This window comes from Papio anubis, chromosome 5, assembly GCF_008728515.1.
Source record: "Papio anubis isolate 15944 chromosome 5, Panubis1.0, whole genome shotgun sequence".
Classification (NCBI taxonomy): Eukaryota; Metazoa; Chordata; class Mammalia; order Primates; family Cercopithecidae; genus Papio; species Papio anubis.
In genome coordinates this window covers 59,436,185-59,455,055 of record NC_044980.1, presented here as the reverse complement: position 1 = coordinate 59,455,055, position 18,871 = coordinate 59,436,185, and the positions used below count along the sequence as shown (strand labels likewise).

General features: G+C 41.0%; 1 protein-coding gene across 1 annotated transcript in view; it reads right to left on the bottom strand.

The window, feature by feature from the left end:
* The window catches only part of SHISAL2B (shisa like 2B), a 28,001-nt gene extending 9,394 nt beyond the window's left edge, over positions 1-18,607 (bottom strand). Inside the window, exons 1-2 of the mRNA XM_003899725.4 lie at positions 11,987-18,607; positions 7,106-7,263 (exon numbers count right to left, since the gene is read on the bottom strand). Coding sequence (XP_003899774.1) covers positions 7,106-7,263; positions 11,987-12,177 — 349 coding nt within the window. The 5' untranslated portion in view covers positions 12,178-18,607. The remainder of the gene's footprint in view (positions 1-7,105; positions 7,264-11,986) is intronic.
* Positions 18,608-18,871: the final 264 nt, after the last annotated feature.

Below are 18,871 nucleotides of genomic sequence, written 5' to 3'. Positions count from 1 at the left end.
TTAAAGTATATTACTAGCTTAAAATAAACAGATGGATCAATTTAACAAAACACAAAGTCCAAAACAGACCACAATATATATAAGAATTTAGCTTATGACTAGTGACATTTTAAATTGTCAAGAGAAAAATGGATTAGCCAATAAATATTTGACAACTGACTCATTATTTGGAAAATAAAAAAGGCAGAACTCTACCTCATATTTTATACCAAAATTAAAGCTCCAGGAGTATTAAAGATTTAAGTATAAGAAAAATGCATTAGAAGAAAATATAGACAACTACATAATTACCTAGTACAATATAGTTATCTATAGGTATCTATATAAATATAGGTAATTATATAGCTAGGTAATTATATAATTAGATAACCATAGGTAACTATAACTAATTACTAATACTTTGAACTATATTAGAAAATGTATTTAAAAATTAACTACATTAGAGCTGGGCTCTGTGGCTCACACCTGTAATCCCAGGAATTTGGGAGGCCAAGGCAGGCTGATCACCTGAGGTTGGGAGTTTGAGACCAGCCTGACCAACATAGAGAAACCCTGTCTCTATTAAAATTCAAAATTAGCCTGGCGTGGTGGCTCATGCCTTTAATTCCAGCTACTCAGGAGGCTGAGGCAGGAGAATAGCTTGAACCAGGGAGGTGGAGGTTGTGATGAGCTGAGATCATGCCATTGCACTCCAGCCTAGGCGACAAGAGCGAAACTCCATCTCAAAAAAAAAAAAAAAAAAAAATTAACTATATTAGAAATCAAAAATCAACTATACTAGAAAATATAAACTATACTGGAAAATACAGTTACCCATATTTTCTACTAATGCATTTATTTTTTATACTTAAATATTTTATCTTTATATCTTCTGGTAAGGGGAAAACTTTCTAAGTGTGAAACCAAAAGGAGAAAACACAAAAAAAGAAACTTCTGCAGTTGAAAATTAGTCACATATAAGATTTATTTGTTTGTTTCTCTGTATTTCCTAATTTTCCTATAATGAACTGATAATGAACTATAATGAATTGAGAGGAAGATTTTCTTTCGAGGGAGCAAAATATAAGACAAATATAGCAGACCATGCTGAGCCAGCCCAAATCCTATTTTGCTCACAGGCAGAATAAATGTTTGCATTATCTTTAAATTTGCTTTCCTTCTCAGTATTTCATATATAATTTATGCTTTTCTCCTAGACAACTGTGCCTTACTGCTAATTTACTTATCCCTTTTCATTTATATCATCTGTCTTTACAAAAGAGAACATGAAATACAGGCTTGTTGTTTATTATACCTATACAACTGTATTATTTTATTTGTGCCAAGCAGCTCTACTAATATTTGCCCTTCTAATTTTTATCAAAAATTCTGTGTCTAAGAACCCTTCTCTTTGCTCCTTCTCCCAGCCCCTTCTACAACTCCAGAGTATCAATAGATATTCAAAGCCCCGGGATAAATATGCTTTATATTCCTGGAGCATCAAGTTTACTCAGATATGAGAGGGAGAAGATGCTATTATTAGAGTAAAGCAAGTCATATTATGCAGTCAAATTGAAAATTCTCATAATTTTAAAAATAAAATGGGAACTTCAGATAATTTAAAGTTCATTAGGCTTAAAGCAGGCCTTTCTACTCTAGCCCTTAGAATTCTGGAGACACAGGTTCCTTTCTCTTACATAGTTGGCCCTCCATATCCATTGGTTCTGCATCTGTAGATTCAACCAACCATGGATCAAAAATATTTGGGGAAAAAAAGCATCTGTACTGAACATGTACAGACTTTTTTTTTCTTGTAATTACTCCCTAAACAACACAGAATAACAACTACTTACATAGCATTTACATTGTACTACATCGTACTACATATTAATCTAGAGATGATTTAAAGCAGGGGTCCCCAACCTCTGGGCCACGGACCAAGCTAGTCTGTGGCCTGTTAGGAACCAGGCCGCATAGCAGGAGGTGAGCAAAGGGCGAGCAAGCATTACTGCTTCCCCTCTACCTCCTGTCAAATCAACATTGGCATTAGATTCTCAAAGGAGCACAAACCCTATTGTGAACTGCACATGCGAGGGATCTAGGTTGTGCGCTCCTTATGAGAATCTAATGTCTCATGATCTGAGGTGGATCTGTTTCATCCCAAAACCATCCCTCCCATACCCGACCTGGAAAAATTGTCTTCCATGGAACCAGTCCCTGGTGTTAAAAACAGTTGGGGACTACTGATTTACAGCATATAAAAGGGCCAGGCACAGTGGCTCACGCCTGTAATCCTAGCACTTTGGGAGGCTGACACGGGTGGATCATTTGAGGTCAGGAGTTTGAGACCAGCCTGACCAACATGGTGAAACCCTGCCTCCACTGAAAATACAAAATCTTAGCCAGGCATGGGGACCAGTGCCTGTGGTCTCAGCTACTCGGGAGGCTGAGGCAGGAGAATGGCTTGAAACAGGGAGGCAGAAGTTGCAGTGAGCCAAGATTGCGCCACTGCACTCCAGCCTGGGCAACAGAGTGAGACTCTGTCTCTAAATAAATAAATAAATACATAAAATGGAAAGCTATGCGTAGGTTACATGCAAATACTATGCCAGTTTACATCAGACACTTGAACATGTGAAGACTTTGGTATCCGCAGGGGGTCTTCAAACCAATCTCAATGAATACTGAGGGACAACTGTATACATTTAAGGATTCTCTGGTGGAAAAGTTTGAGAAGCAGGGCTCTAAGACGCCCCTTTAATTGCTCCTCGGTTAGCCATTAATTCCTCCACAACCTGTGGAATGAGCCCTCACCCTCAGAGTGTAGACTCAGAAGGATGCCTTTCACACAGCCATCTGTTTTCTCAGGAGCTGGACGTCCTATACAGAACAATTTACAAGCAATAGTATTCTTTTAAACATTGGCATTTGAAGCATGCATAACCCGAAACACAAAGTTTAAAAAGAAGAAAATGGTTATGGAACACAACTTAAAGACCGATCAATTGCTTCAGCAATAGGTCCTCTGTACAGAATGAGCCCTAGGGGTAGTCCAATTACAGTCTACAATCACTGCCAGAGACTAGCTTTTTTCAAGATCCATTCCAAACGTTGGAGCCTTAAATTGTAATGCAAGTCAACAGAATAAAGATATACTATGCAAAATCTTGGCAAAATTGTCTAATATTAGACTATTTTAGACTCTCGTCACTTGTAGAGGGAAAAAAATTCAGTGTCCTAAGTCAATTTAGTGTGTACACAAGAACACATTTCCCTTTAGGCCATTCAGATTTCCTATAATGGAAACAGTTTCAACTGTAAAAATCAACCTGAAATATCGAGAGGCTGACCCATGAATTTTTTTTCAAATTTTTTATTATACTTTAAGTTCTAGGGTACATGTAAACAATGTGCAGATTTGTTACATATGTATACATGTGCCATGTTGGTGTGCTGCACCCATTAACTTGTCATTTACATTAGGTATATCTCCTAATGCTATCTGTTCCCCCACCCCCTCCCCACAACAGGCCCTGGTTTGTGATGTTCCCCACCCTGTGCCCAAGTGATCTCATTGTTCAATTCCCACCTATGAGTGAGAACATATGGTGTTTGGTTTTCTATTCTTGCAATAGTTTGCTGAGAATGATGGTTTCCAGCTGCATCCATGTCCCTACAAAGGACATGAACTCATCCTTTTTTATGGCTGAATAGTATTCCATGATGTATATGTGCCACATTTTCTTAATCCAGTCTGTCATTGATGGACATTTGGGTTGGTTCCAAGTCTTTGCTATTGTGAGTAGTGCCACAATAAACATACATGTGCATGTGTCTTTATAGCAGCATGATTTATAATCCTTTGGGTATATACCCAGTAATGGGATGGCTGGGTCAAATGGCATTTCTAGTTCTAGATTCTTGAGGAATCGCCACACTGTCTTCCACAATGGTTGAACTAGTTTACAGTCCCACCAACAGTGGAAAAGTGTTCCTATTTCTCCACATCCTCACCAGCACCTGTTGTTTCCTGACTTTTTAATGATCACCATTCTAACTGGTGTGAGATGGTATCTCATTGTGGTTTTGATTTGTATTTCTCTGATGGCCAGTGATGATGAGCAATTTTTCATGTGTCTGTTGGCTGCATAAATGTCTTCTTTTGAGAAGTGTCTGTTCATATCCTTCGCCCAGTTTTTGATGTGACCCATGAATTTGGAAAGGACATGGGTAACTGATGAAACCAATTTTCCTCTGACATAATTTTACTTCTTGATTTATTATGCAAATATTCTATTGTGTTCCTAACCTTCAAGACATTCCTTAAATGCAATAAAGCCACAGACTTGCTTTCTCAATAGCTAGAACACTGGCATCCATTGCTAGGTAGTAGAATCATTGGAATGGAACATGCATATTTAACGAAGGGTACAGCAATGTGTAAATATCACATCAAAGGCTCGCTTTCAAATACAAACAATTTTCTCTTCCCATTCTAGTGACATTTGAACTATTTTATTTTGGGCTCTCCACTTTGTCTGATTTGGTTAAAATCAATGCAAGGGACCAAAATCACCTCATTTGAAAGCAGCAGGAAGTCACTGATCACTTAAAATCCTGCCTTACCAATAGCACGCATTCAGGAAAGGTGTACTGAATTGATTTGCCAATTTGACAAAATATACTTGTGAGAGGGGCAGAATAAGGATATTTCTTTGCAAGTAAGCAGCCTCATCTAACTATAATGGACTTCCTCACTCAATAGCGACAAGAATACAAAATTTGAATCAACAAGCCAACTAATTCTGTTGCTATGTTCTGAAGTCAATGTGAAATAAAATTTTGGAGCAGTACCTAAGCTAAATCTGGAAAAATAACCAATTTTTACTTAGCACAGTGCATTGTATAGAGAAGGCAGTCAATGAATGTTTTATGACTGTGACAGTGACAATATTTTGCCAATGTTTCTCAAAATATGCTCCTAGTATGACACACATGCAGTGCTACCCCATCCAATTCATTCATGGAATATTTGCTATGTGTTCTAGGCACTGGGGATACAGTAATGAGCAAACAAGACAAAAATTCCTACTTTTCTGGGACTTAGTTTCTACTCGGAGTGGACAAAAGATAGACAACAGGTAAGTAAAGGATATAATATGTTAATGGTGAATGCCTAAGATAAATTCAAAGCAGGAAGAGGGTATTAAATGTTGAAAGGGAATTAAAAATGCAGATAGGGTAACCAGGGGAGAGCTCCTGGGAAGGTAACTTTTGAGTAAAGATGGAAAGTGAAAAAGTAAGTCATGCAGATATCTGAGGGAAAAGCATCCTAGACAATAGTGGAAGCATGTGTTGATGGGTGCAGCACACCGACAAGGCACAAGTATACATATGTAACAAACCTGCACATTATGCACATGTACCCTACAACTTACAGTATAATAATAATAAATAAATTAAAAAAAAAAAAAAGACCTTGAATCAGGAATTTCAAGGAACAGCAAAGGGGCCAATGAGGCTGGGCATGCGAAGATAGGAAATATAAGGGCAGATCACAAAAGTCCCCATAGGTCATGATGAAGACTGTTTTCTCCATTGAAAGAGACAGGAAGCGATTAGTGTTTTCAGCAGAGGAGTGACATGACCTGACTTGTGTTTTAACAGGTCTGCTCTGGCTGCTCTGGAGAGCAGACAGCAGGGGAACAAGGACAGAAGCAGCAAGAGGAGCTACTTGTTTTAAAATGCAGAGCCTGGAATTTGTGTTTTTTAACAAGCTCTCTATGTGATTCATAGGCAGTCAAATTTAAGAACTACAACTTTAAATTACCTAAGCAATTGAGACAAAAATGGATTTTACAATCTGATTATTTGATAATCACTACTCGACATCCAGTGGAGAAACTGGGCCTAAGTCATTTGTACTAAATTCAGCTAACAACCTATCATTTCAGCCATGTAATCTCCAAACAGTACTTCCGGAAGAGAACTTTCAAGGAATCTTGGCCCCCTTGTTCTGTGACACAGGATACCCTCTGAGAGGTCTCCTCTGCAGAGAAGGAAATGAGAGCTAATGCAATCGCACAGTGGTGATGTATTTGATAAGGTCACAGAACAGGTACCCTATCATATGAGAAGTTTTAGGATGCAACTAAAATAGAGTATATGGGTGAGGACTTTCCTCAATTTTTTTAACATAAAGATATTCATTTTATTTTTACATGGAAGCAAGTAAGCACTTGTGTGTCATTCTAAACACATATATAAACCCTAAATTTAACAATCTGTTTATATATTCTACATATAAATTATTGATAAATTCCGTATATATTTTATAATGTATATTCTAGATTGGTTTATATGTGCATCTCACAATAAAATTTATAATTAGTACTTTTTAATACACTATAGAAATTTATATTCACAACAGTTAAAAATTCTTTGTGATTGAGTTTTATAATGGTAACAACTAGCATTTGCACAGCACTTGATGACTGAGATAATAGGACCTAGTTCCACAAACCATAAATAAACATTATTTCTACTTTATAGTCACACTATACACATACAAATCCCAATATTTTAACTAGTTTGCAATCTAGCCAATACATCTTCTACTTATTTTTTGTTTCTTTTATATGCCTCTGAATTATTTTATATGCCCCTCTGAACTGTGTACACAGTAGACACACAGATAAATTCTTAACTGACCACTGACTAGCCAATCTAGAGTGATGAAAATATTTGGTTCAGAGAATAAGTTATCAAATACTTGTTTCCTCTATTTATTTGACTTCTTTGACCCCATCTAAAAACAAAATTTTTAAAATTTCAAGAGGATAAACCTTAATAACCAAAAGGAACATAAATATATTTAAAGCAGATTTACTGAACCAATGGTTTAATTTTCATGAGAATAATTACATCTTGCTGCTATTTTTCCTTCAGCACAATTTCCCTAAAGTATTTCATCATTAAGGTCTGATTCAATGTGAATTTTTAGTAAGACACATAGTAAACTGAATTTTTAAAAAGCATTCATTGTTAACAGTATGATCACCCAGGTACAAGTTATTCTTTTGGATAAAGTTCAGGTAATTGGTAACAAATAATAGATACTGATTACCTTCTTGAGTGGAAGAAGCCTCTAAGTGTTGAAGCTTAAGGCCAGTGTCTAATCTTTGAGGCTTTGTATACAGAAATAAATAGCAAAGGACACAGACACTGATGACAAAGGCGAGTAAAACAAGGGCAGCAATTCCTAATCCAATCAAGGCACCAATGCTGAGGAAAACAGGAAAAAAACATGTGTCACACAAAGTGGTTCACACTGGTTCAACTAAAGAGAAGGCATAAATATATCGTTAGTTCTTGCTCTCAGCCATTCATAACCAAATTGTATTTTAGCATAAACAGTAACTGATTGAAATCTACAGTTCACCTTTTTTCCATCACCAAATTCTTGTATTTTCTCTGTAGGATTTTCGAGACCCTGTTAAATTTATACATTACTTTTTTTTTTTTTTTTTTTTTTTGAGATGGTGTCTCACTCTGAAGCCCAAGGTGGAGTGCAGTGGCACAATCTGGATTCACTGCAACCTCTGCCTCCGGAGCTCAAGTGATTCTCATGCCTCAGCCTCCCGAGTAGCTGGGACTACAGGTGCATGCCATCATGCCCAGTTAATTTTTTGTATTTTAGTAGAAATGGGGTTTCACCATGTTGCCCAGGGTGGTCTCGAACTCCTGAGCTCAGGCAATCCACCCACCGTGGCTTCCCAAAGTGCTGGGACTAAAGGCGTGAGCCACCACTCCTGGCCGGCCTGTACGTTACTATTAATAGGGAAGATCATGTGTTCATATTATAGGTTAAAGGTCACATGATTATTTTGGGATAATTCTAAAACATCTCCATCAAATAAACCTCTATTATTCATAAATTTTAGAAGGAAAGATCAGGTTCAACAACAAATGATGAACAGAAAAATATTTGTTTCTGCAAAAGCACTAAAGACATATGTGAAATGCCATTTGTTGATTTACAAAGCCAAAACTATTATAAAAAAGGAGAAAGCAATTTGAATTAAAGGAAAATGGTATTTGTGAAATTCATATCAAGTTTATGTTCAGTTTGACTTTTTCCTTTCTAAAGGGGCATAATGTTAATGGCTTCTAGCATTAAGGAAGAAGCCCTTATATTTTTCTCTAAAAACAAAATGTGTATCTGATTGTATTTGCTCCACCCTAAATTTGTAATGATTCCGTCTGATACAGTTACTTCTCAGTCTAATCATTTGAGAAATATAGTTTTCATAAGCCTGTGAACTGAATATTACTAAACGGGAAAAGAGCTTGGGGGGAAAAAAAGGCATTATCTTGAAAGACTAATATGCTAACACGTACTTCTTGAACCACATTTTGTTCTAATTAAAATCTACCAATAGATTTTAACCTACAAATAGATTTTAATCAATTTTACTCAAGAACAGATACTTCTGTTGACTTTCATGGTAGTGTTGTATACACTTATTTAAAGCATTTGAGAGTTTAGCTTGTAGAAAATGTTCAATAAATGGAAATAAATAATAATTGACTGCTGATTGATCTACCTGTATTTGGAACATACATCATTGAAAAGTAATGATCTTTTTCTTCATTATCTTCCTGGCTTGCCTTTAGGCTTCTGCTCTTTCCCTGGGATTAGGACACTGACAGGTTTAACCTGTACCAAAAGGGAGGGGAGGGAGAATTTGACCAGGGATGCCAGGAGCATTGTTGCTTTGGGAGGAAGGAGAACAGAACTGAAAGTGAAAAGTTCACTCCACTTGTCCTTCATTTTACGAGCTAGAACACCCCTGCAAAGAAGAGATTGCCTCCTGAACCACACACATGAAGTCGACTTTCAGAGATTCTTGTGCTTGATTTATTGTCAACCCAGTTCCACTAGCCTTGTAGACAAGTGAAGGCTGGGGAAATTTATGGCTAGAGTCACCCGTAGAGTTACGTATTTCAACTTGGGGTTTGCTCTCACTGGATGCACTCTCATCTAAAAGGTAGACTCCCTATATTTGGCGACTCCTCTTTTATACTTGTTTGCACCAAACCTAACTTTTGTGCATTTTGTCAGGGAAGGTTAGGATCACTTCACTATACACAGACACATGTGAATGTAATCCACTCAGTTAATATTATCTGGTGCACAGAGCAGATAAGAGGCTAGACATCTGGAAAGATTCTGCAAGCAAGAACCTGATTATTAAAAAATCTTCAAGGTAAAATGTAATTTAGTCTATTTGAAAGCAAAATTGTTACTTTAATTAACTTCCACATACACAGTGTGGGCTTTCAATATACAAATTATAAAACCAGACCATTAAATTTGAAAGAAAAACAAAAACAAAGCATGCCATCCCTGCTTTCTGTTAAAAAAGAATGTTCTTCATAATAGTGACAAATAGTTTCAATGTCATGGTTCACTTTATAAAAAAGTTGCTTTATGGCTGGGCGCAGTGGCTCACGCCTGTAATCCCAGCACTTTGGGAGGCCGAGGCAGGCAGATCACGAGGTCAGGAGATTGAGACCATCCTGGCTAACATAGTGAAACCCCATCTCTACTAAAAATACAAAAAATTAGCCAGGCATGGTGGCAGGCACCTGTAGTTCCAGCTACTCGGGAGGCTGAGGCAGGAGAATGGCATGAACCTAGAAGGCAGAGGTTGCAGTGAGCCGAGATTGCGCAACTGCACTCCAGCCTGGGTGACAGAGCGAGACCTCGTCTCAAAAAAAAAAAAAAAAAAGAAAAGAAATGTTGCTTTATGCATGCAAAGCTCTAGGTATAAACTCTCGGTAAAGATGGAGCTCCAGGAGACTCCTAAAATATTCATTTCAATAAATACTTTAATTAAATAGCCACTCATGCATGGCCCTGTCCAATAGACCTTATTTTCCCAAGTCCTGGAGAAGATTACCAAGGAAAATCCTAAGAACATAGGAAGTTATCGGAGGAGAAAAGATGGGAGGGGGCCAGACACAGGAAAGGAAGAATTATCCTTTCCTCAGCACCCTATGGCAGTTGTTTTACAAGCTTTGAGAGAGGGTCTGAAGCTGCTGTCACATTAATGCAGCAATTCTCCTACTTAGGAAGTTCACTTACCTCGCGATAGCCACAGCTGTGCCTTTCTCCAGCCACTATAGAATCTCAAAACAAGGGCTAGTGGCTCTTCACAGTTGGACTATTTTAAATTAGGAGTGGAGAGCAAAGAACAGAGGGGAAATGAAGCTCTAATAAATTTACCTCCCTATTGTGTTCTCAGAGCTCAGTAATTCACAGGAACCCAGGTTTAACACTGCCAACCGACAACATCAGTTGAAGTGATTTTTCTATTTCCCAGGGAATGGAGCTGCACTGTCCGTTTTGTCAGTGCTGAATGAAGACCCCAGCAAGCTGTTCACTCCTTTGTGCCCTTATAAATCTTAGGAAGGTTTTATGTCCTCTATTGCTTGTCACTTTGGAACTATTCAGGGATCTGAAAATCTCAGGCACATTTTCCAATTGAGTTTGACTTAGGAATTGCCAGTCTCTGTTGGAGGTGCTTCTGCCATTAGTAACGCCTCCAATGACCCAGAGATAGATTACTCTGTTAGTTTCCAAAAGGCCAGATAATAAACCAATGCAATACAGATTTCTTCCCCATGTAATCTACTAAGGATAAGCTATCATTATTTTCTGACATTTTGCCCTTCTCCAGCAAAATACAACTTTGTCAGTTGAACTTACTAGAAGGTAGGCACTCCTGTTAAGACTTTTTGATGCTTCCAATATAGAAAAACATGTTAATATTTTATTGCTTCAAGAAGTAACATTTAGTCATTTGCTATAGACTTGGCCTGTGTGTTAAATTCTGGATCATGTAGGTGACTGGGAGACATAATCATAATACTTTACCTCTTACTAGCAGAATCCATCTCCTCCAACCCCATAAACTAATTAATATGTACAAAACAATTTAAGGTGGGAGCTCTTTCCTTGACTGTCGAACCCCTTTCATTCTCCAAGCAAAATGAAAAATTAAGTTTAAAGTTTGCAGCCCTTCAGAGTGGAAGGGGGAAAAGAAATTCATAAGGAAAATGTCTACATCAATACTAGTTGGAATAAGTAAAATAAAATTGCCACTATAGGAAAAAGAAACAAGACCCCACCTTAGAAAGTCTCTTCACATTCCAGCAATAGCCACATGGCTCAGGTTTCAAGAAAGGGGGTGTCCTGTTCTGCAGAGGGTGTGCATAATCATGGCAACCAAAAGCTGTATCTTTCCTGGTGTCTCTTCAATTCTCTCCAGGGTAGGGGTCAGATCCTCCAAAAAGGGCAAGTCGTAAAGCCCAGTTGCTTGCGCAGGCCCTCAGGAACACACACACACACACACACACACACACACACACACACACACTCTTTAAAAAATATATGTGTATTTTAAAGAATACAGCCAATTCCTTCACATCCCTCAAAGAGTCTTAAAATACTCTGATCCTTGTTAATGCAGTAAAAAGAGCCCCAAAGGAGCCTCCTTTCTCTTCAAATACACCAAATAAACCTAAAAGAGGATTTTAAACCTTCCCCTTGGGTTATCTGCTTGTCCTCCCGCTCCACCAGTAGGGCTGCCAGCCTGGGACTGGTCCCCGGCGAGGGGAGAGCAGTCGGCTCCCGGGAGGCGGGCGGGGAACCCAGCGGGGCCAACCGGGAGGGCCCCAAGTGCGCCCTGGGCGCAAAGCCCGCGCTCCTCCAGCGCGCGCCTCGCCTCCGGTCCTGGCTTCTGGGGGAGTTTCGAGCCGGGGCGAGATTTCTCTTCCTACCCTCACCCGCCCTCAGAAGCTCCGCTTCCTTCCGTAGGGACCCAACCCAGAGCCGATGGCGGGGACCCGGGGGACTCCCCCTGGCCCTGGCGTGGCTCCGCTTGTCGCCTCCCTAGCCCCGGGCCCGGCCAGCCGCCGCACGCGCGGGCTCTCAGCCCACCTGAGGCTCCACATGTAGCTGTGCTTGTAGGGGAAGTAGCTGCCCGGCTCGCTGCAGCAGTACTTGAGGTCGGCGAAGCCGCAGCAGTACTGGAGCGCGGCCCCCTCGCCGCGCCGGGGGCACTGGAAGGGCTCCACGAAGCTCTGGTTGAGGCTGTAGTAGCCGGAGCACAGCCTGCTGTCCTCGCTCATCGCGGGCAGGGGCCAGGAGAGGCTCGCGAGGGGCCCGGTCTGCTCTCGGATCGCACCGGTCCAGCACCTCCAGAGTCCGCGGACCCCTCTGCCCGGACTCGGCTCTCCCGATCTGGGCTCTGGCTGCCCGGGCGCTCAGTCTGTCCGCGCCACCTCTGCTTTCTCTCCTCCCCTTGTCCACATGGTGTCTGGGCGCCTTACTCTCGCCTCTCCCTCTCGCTGCTGAGCGGTCGCCCATCTCGGCGCCCACTCCCCTCTACTTTCCCTCACTTCACCAGCAGCCTGGAGACCTTAGCTATCCCCACACCATGCCAGAAAGAGCTTTCTCCAGAGGGAAAAAAGGAGACGTGGGACATGTTTTCAGTCCAGGCAGATGCTGCCAAAGTTACAGTTTTCCTGCCTAGGGACAGGGCAGGTGGATTCTGGGCAAACAGACCAGGTCTAGTGGAACCTTAACTGCCCGGCCATAGACTCAAGGAGTGGAGGAGAGGACCAGCTAAAAGGCAGTGAACAGTAGTGAGGCGGCGTTGGTGTTCTCTTTCTTTGAGAAGTAAATGTGAAACATTAAGATCTGCCCATTTAAACATAAAAAACAAGAAACAAAGTCTCCCCTAACAACTGGCCATGCTGCAGTTGCTTTCTGTGTTCAGCTAAAATATCCAGAAAAGTTAAGAAATGCAAGACATGAAGGTAAAGAAAGTGAGAACTTTCTAGAGAGGGAGGCAGCCAAAGGAAAAAAAGGCAGAGGAAATAGGGAGAAAACTTCAGTCAGTTTTGATGTGCTGTAGGAACTTCTTTTGTCTCCTTTTTGTTTGATATTCCCATTTTCTTGATTGGTTTGTTCACAAAGGCTTTTTAAAATAACTATGATAATGCATGCTTATTGTAATAAGTCAAGCAATGCTTGGGTGTATAAAGAAAAAGATAATAATAGCCTTATGATGGGAGAGGAGGCGATTATAACATTTATAAAATGTACAAGATAGAGTATTGTTTCTTCCTCTTCATTTCTGCTTCCTTCCCTTGGCCAGGGGCTTGATTGGATCCCAGATGTCGAATTTTACCTCGTTGGGTGCTGGATGTTTTTGCATTCCTATAAATACTCTTGAGCTTTGTACTGGGATGCAGTTAAGTTCCTTGGAAACAGTTTGATTCTTTCAGGATTGATTTTAGTATTTGTTAGGCAGGACTAGAGTAGCCTTTAGGACTGAATTTTTCCCCACTAGTGAGGCAATACCCTTCGAGTTATTCTACCCAAACCTTGTGAATTATAGGGCTTACCATTCTGACTGGTGGGAACACAAAGTATTTTCAGCCTTGTGAGGGCTGCAAGGATTGTTGTTCCCTCTGTTTCTTTCAGGTGGTTCTTTTCTGTGGTTCAAGTTGAAAGTTTCCTCCCAGGCCTGCAGTGATTGGTATTCATGAAGACTCTGGTGATGTCCAAAGTGCTCTCTCCCTCTCACTACCTCTCTTCCGCTCTCTCTTTCTCTCCAGCCCTCTCCTTCTGGTACTCTGTTCTGCTGCCTCTAGCCACTCTTCCCTGGACTTCTCAGACCACTAAGTTCTACCTGGCTTCTACCTTCTTGTACTGCAAAGACCTGGAAACTCTCTCCTGCCAGTGAGCTGGACTCATAAGGCCCACCTCACCTGTTTCCCCTCTCTCAGGGATCACTGTCCTGCAGTACCTGATATCCATGTCCAAAACCAATTGTTTCAGGTATTTTTGTTGTTTCATCATTTTAGGCAGGAGGGTCCATTTGGTCCCTGTTATGCCCCTACGCCTTAGCCAGGGGATTGGACCTGATTCAAAGTAGGCCAGTTAGGGTCTGTCCCCTGGAAATGGAATTTCACCCATGTGGACAGGAAGCCTCAAGAAGCTAGTGTACAGGAAATAGAAAAATGAAGCAAACAGTAGCAAAATAAAAGGTGGGTAGAAGAGTGCTGGCAGCTTTGCAATTCTTGATCAAGTCCTTTCTGGAGGCCCAGGGCATTCTTAAGAGTTTCCTGACATGTCCTATTTCCTTATAGCCAAAATCTGCTTTTCTGGCCACAGTGCATTCAAGTTGGATTCTACTGCTTGCAGCCAAAGGGTTGTAACTCAGACAGGACATCTTCAGGCAAACGTGAGGGGAGGAGGCAGTTGAAAGGAAAGAATGGAAGCTTTTTATTCAATGGATCAATTTCCCTTGGAAGGGGGAGAAATATGTAGCACTAGCAGACTTCTCTTCCTGTTACATGAAAGAGGAAAAGAAATTTGGAGACAAAAGAGAGGAAAGTTTTTCTGGAAATAGTGATTGTCTCAATAAAATATTATTGAGAGCATGAGACAACAAGGTGGAACTTAGATGCTTGACAAGAATGGGAAAGACGGAGTGAACACTGTAGGGAGCATGCCTGGGTAGAGGCTGAGTGGAATAAAAGGATCGGGTGCATCGCTGAGCGCCCGCTTTGGGCTAGAAATCACAGTCTTCAGGTAGAAACTCTCCAACAATGAACGGTCAACAGTCTGGGAGCAGCAGCAGGGAGTGAACAGTGAGATTTATCAGGATGATTCTCTGGGGCTATCACAGCAATCACAGATCACCTCAGCCCCCTCCAACCTCCAAACACACATAAAACACAGAAAAATCCAGAGACAGGCATGACCACAGAGGCCGAATTTCACCAAACTTGGAGTACCTTGAAGCCTCTGAACAAAGGAGCCTTTTACCATATGAAGCTTAAGGGCAGTATTAAGACTGTGGCTTTAACCAGTTAGGAAATCACTTGACCTTGTCTGCTGTGTAGTCCCATGTGACTAAGTCCCTAGTTACCTTCCTCCAGGCAGGAGGAGTTCTGATAGGGAGTAGGGTGGGGCTGATCCTGCACCAAAAGATAGCCATCGATTACATCTTTTATTTTCTCCTCTTCTTGTATCACAAGAAGAATTCTCCGTTAGAGAATATTCTGGAAATAAGGAGACAGTTTTGGTTGTCATGATGACACTGTCCTGGCATTGATGGTAGATAGCCTGACCCCCTGCAATATGTATATGAAAATGAAGAACTGTATGTGACTTTCAAATGTTCTACAGGACATTCATGTAGATGAAAAACCTACTTATAATTGTCTGTACCTAGAACCTATCCTTGGATTACAAACAAATACAACGTTTTTCTTGAATTTTCCAGGAATACAACTACCATGTAAAATGAGGGAAGATTGTTACTTGTTTTGTTTGGAACTCTACCAAGATTTGTTCACAAAAAATTATGTGCCAATAGTTATGTTGCTCAAGGGTTTGTATTTGTGTTGCCAACACCACACGCTGTGTCAGCCTGCATTTGTACCGTCACTCCACAGTGATTTGTAGCTATTGCATGCAGAGTATTGATGTAAGCATTATGTCTTTTGGTACAGTTGTGCTTGAGCATTTACATATGGAAATACTGTATATATTTTATGGTAAATTACACTCCTTTTATGTATTCTTTATATTATAATAAAGGCATTATATAGAATTACTGTATGTGTTTGCTGGGTCCCCCATAATAAAGTACCACAGACCAGGTGGCCTAAACAACAGAAATGTATTATCTCACAGTTCTGGGGGCTGGAAGTCTGAGATCAAGATGTCAGCAGGATTGGTTTCTTCTGAGGGTTGTAAGGAGAAGGATCTGTTCCGGGATTGTCTCCTTGACAGGCCTCGATTGCTGTCTTCTCACTGTGTCTCCACATCATCTTCTCACTGTACTTGTCTCTGTCCAAATTTCCTCTTCTCCTAAGGACACCCTAGAACTGGACTAGGGCCCACTCTAGTGACCTAATTGTATTTTAATTACCCCTTTAAAGGCTCTGTCTCCAAACATGGTCACATTCTGAGGTATTAGGGGTTAGGACTTCAATATATGATTTCCTAGAAGGACACAGCTCAGCCCATACCAATTAGGTATGTAGACACATCCTATTTCAAGATAGCAAAGGGAAACTTATAGAAAGATTTCTGATAAAATGGGGACACTGAGTCTGATAGGGCTGAGAACTGCGGGTATGACTCCTCACAGGACAATGGTAAGTGGTGTCTCATAGGTGAGCGCTGCCCCTTACTTCTAATTTCCAGCCCAGCAGGGTTTACCGAGAATTGGCGTGACAGAGCAAGTGGAGAGAGATTAGGGACAAGAAATATTGGCTGTTGGGTAAAAGAAAGATAAGGGTTCAAACAAAGCTGACTTTGGCTATAGAAATAATGAAGAGGCTATATGAGTGCTTTGCTTAAAAGCTTTCAATATATCTTTATTTCTGAAGTTTCTATAACCAGTGCCACTCTACCTTTTCAACTTTACTTTTCTCTTGTTTAACATCTTCTGATGCTCTGTTGAATCAATCTTCTTCTTTCCCCAGAAATACCTTAATGTATGTTTTTCTATCCAAGAAATGCCACATCTTTCTTCTCTATCTTGAAATCTTGTCCAGTTTTCAAAGCCGAGCTATGGGATTTTCTCACCCCATATCTCCCGGAAACCAATAGAATTGAGCAATTGGTAGGTAGAGTAGAATCTGAAAAGATGCACATGAAGAGGCCAGGAGGAAACAGGGGTCATGAGAAAGCTGAAATTGTAGCTTACAGGTTATAAGGCAGCAGAATAGATGAACAAACGTACAGAAAACCAAAAAGAGTAAAACAATTTCTTGGCAGTAAAAGGAGGATGAGAAGCAGAGTTGCGGAGTGAGCATAATGGTGCTAGTGGAGGCAGGGGTGGGGTGGGGTGTTGATGAATTCTTGCTGCTGAAAGGGTTAATAAATTCTGTCCCTAGAGCTGTGCTGTATCTTTCAGATACCAGTCACCATGATACCTAGATATTCGTGGATTCCTGTGAGTGTGTGCTATGGTGGGATGGAAGTCCTTCCTGATATATCTCATATTACAGTTCTCATTTACTCTTTGGGAACACAGATGTAAGATCACAGAACCTCAAAAGGCATACATCCATCTATTACTTCCAAATTACATCATCTCTATGAAAGACACTTGTTGCTTTATACCAGCTCCCATTTCTTCCTCCTCCTTTCCAAGATTACCCATATATTAGTTTCTCCACACAGACCCTGAGTTTCAGAGGTAGGTAAACGAACCCCAGTGCCAGAGATGGCCCCTGAATGACTGGTTGCAATCCTTGGTTTAAGGGTTAAGCATATGACGTAAGCATCTCAAATCATTGTGGGCTTCAAATTCTTGCTCAAAATACTAGGCCAGAGTCTCCTGCTGGATGTGGGGGAAAGCACAGGCCTGGTGGCGGCCAGGAGTCAGCCACGCTACAACTATGGTGAGAGGCGGCCTCGGGATGAAGAGGACGCTGCAGATGGCAGAGCTGAAAGGCAGAAAGGAAACAGGCCCTTTTCCAACACTGAGCCACTGGATCAGCCAACTCCCTGAGCTTTTCATAATGTGAGCCAATTAACTGCCTTGATTGTTTCAACTTCTTTGAATTGGGTTTTCTGTGACTTATGACTGAAAGATCCTGACAAACTCTGCCCCTTTGACATTACTTCATGGACCAGCTACAGGAAGAAGAGAAATGTTACACCATTTAAGCCAACTGGCGAGTACTTGGCTTCTTGGCCATGGTGATTTAGAAGGTTAGAGCAGGCAGTACTGTGCAAACGCCAAGAATTCCTGGGCTTCTGAAGCCCGCTTTGGAAGCTTCAATGAAGAGTCCAGCAGCTAAAGTTCCACTGGGAGGCTTCCACTGCAATTAATTACAGCGAAGGCAATGTCTTTAATACATCACACACGAGATTAAAAGCCATGTGGCTAATTTTTATACCTGGCACACAGAAGTCAGCAACAGCAGCACTATCAGACAGCAGGCTGTAAAGTATCAATAATATGCACAGGTGGCAGTGGGGGATGCCTGCCAACCCCAAAGACACCAGGGGAGACTGTAAACAACGTTTAGGAGGTTATCCAGTTTTATTGTCCTTATTCACATGTGTGGCGTTACAGTGCTCCCTCATTCCCAGAGAAAAGCAGAGTGGTTCTCTGTTCTTTCACCCAGAGAGTCACAACCACCTACAGACAAAATTAATACTAATGGTTACCGTTGATTACTCACTCTCCACATGCCAGGCACTGTGGTGTGCATTTCACACGTATTGTTTCACTTAATCCTCATAATATCCTTTAAGGTAGGAACTATTTATATCTCCTTTTCAGAGATGAGGAAACTGAGGCACAGAGAGGTTAAGGTCACAGAGCCAGTAAGGTCCCATGGCGAGTAAGGGGCACAGTAGGAGTTTAATCCCTGCTATCTGGCTTGCGTTTCTTAACCCCAACACTACATTGTCAACTTCTGTGCCATACTCACTTTTCTGCAAATCATCAGAGACCCCTCTGACGATTTGTGAGAGGATATTCATCTTACTTTTAAAATGTATATTTTATATGTGTATATGCTTTTCATGTATATTTTATGCCTATAAAATTACATCTATACTTTTCATATTTATATTAGTATTGTTATCAAAAGTTAAAAACATCCCCACAGTGCAGGGTGTAGTGGCGTGTGCCTGTAGTCTCAGCTACTTGGGAGGCTTAGGCAGAAGGATTCCTTGAGCCCAGGAGTTCAAGTCCAGCCTGGACAACATAGTGAGATCCTGTCTTTCAAAAAAAGAAAAAGCCCCCAGCATCCCCTCCCCTAAGAGGATGGACTCGCT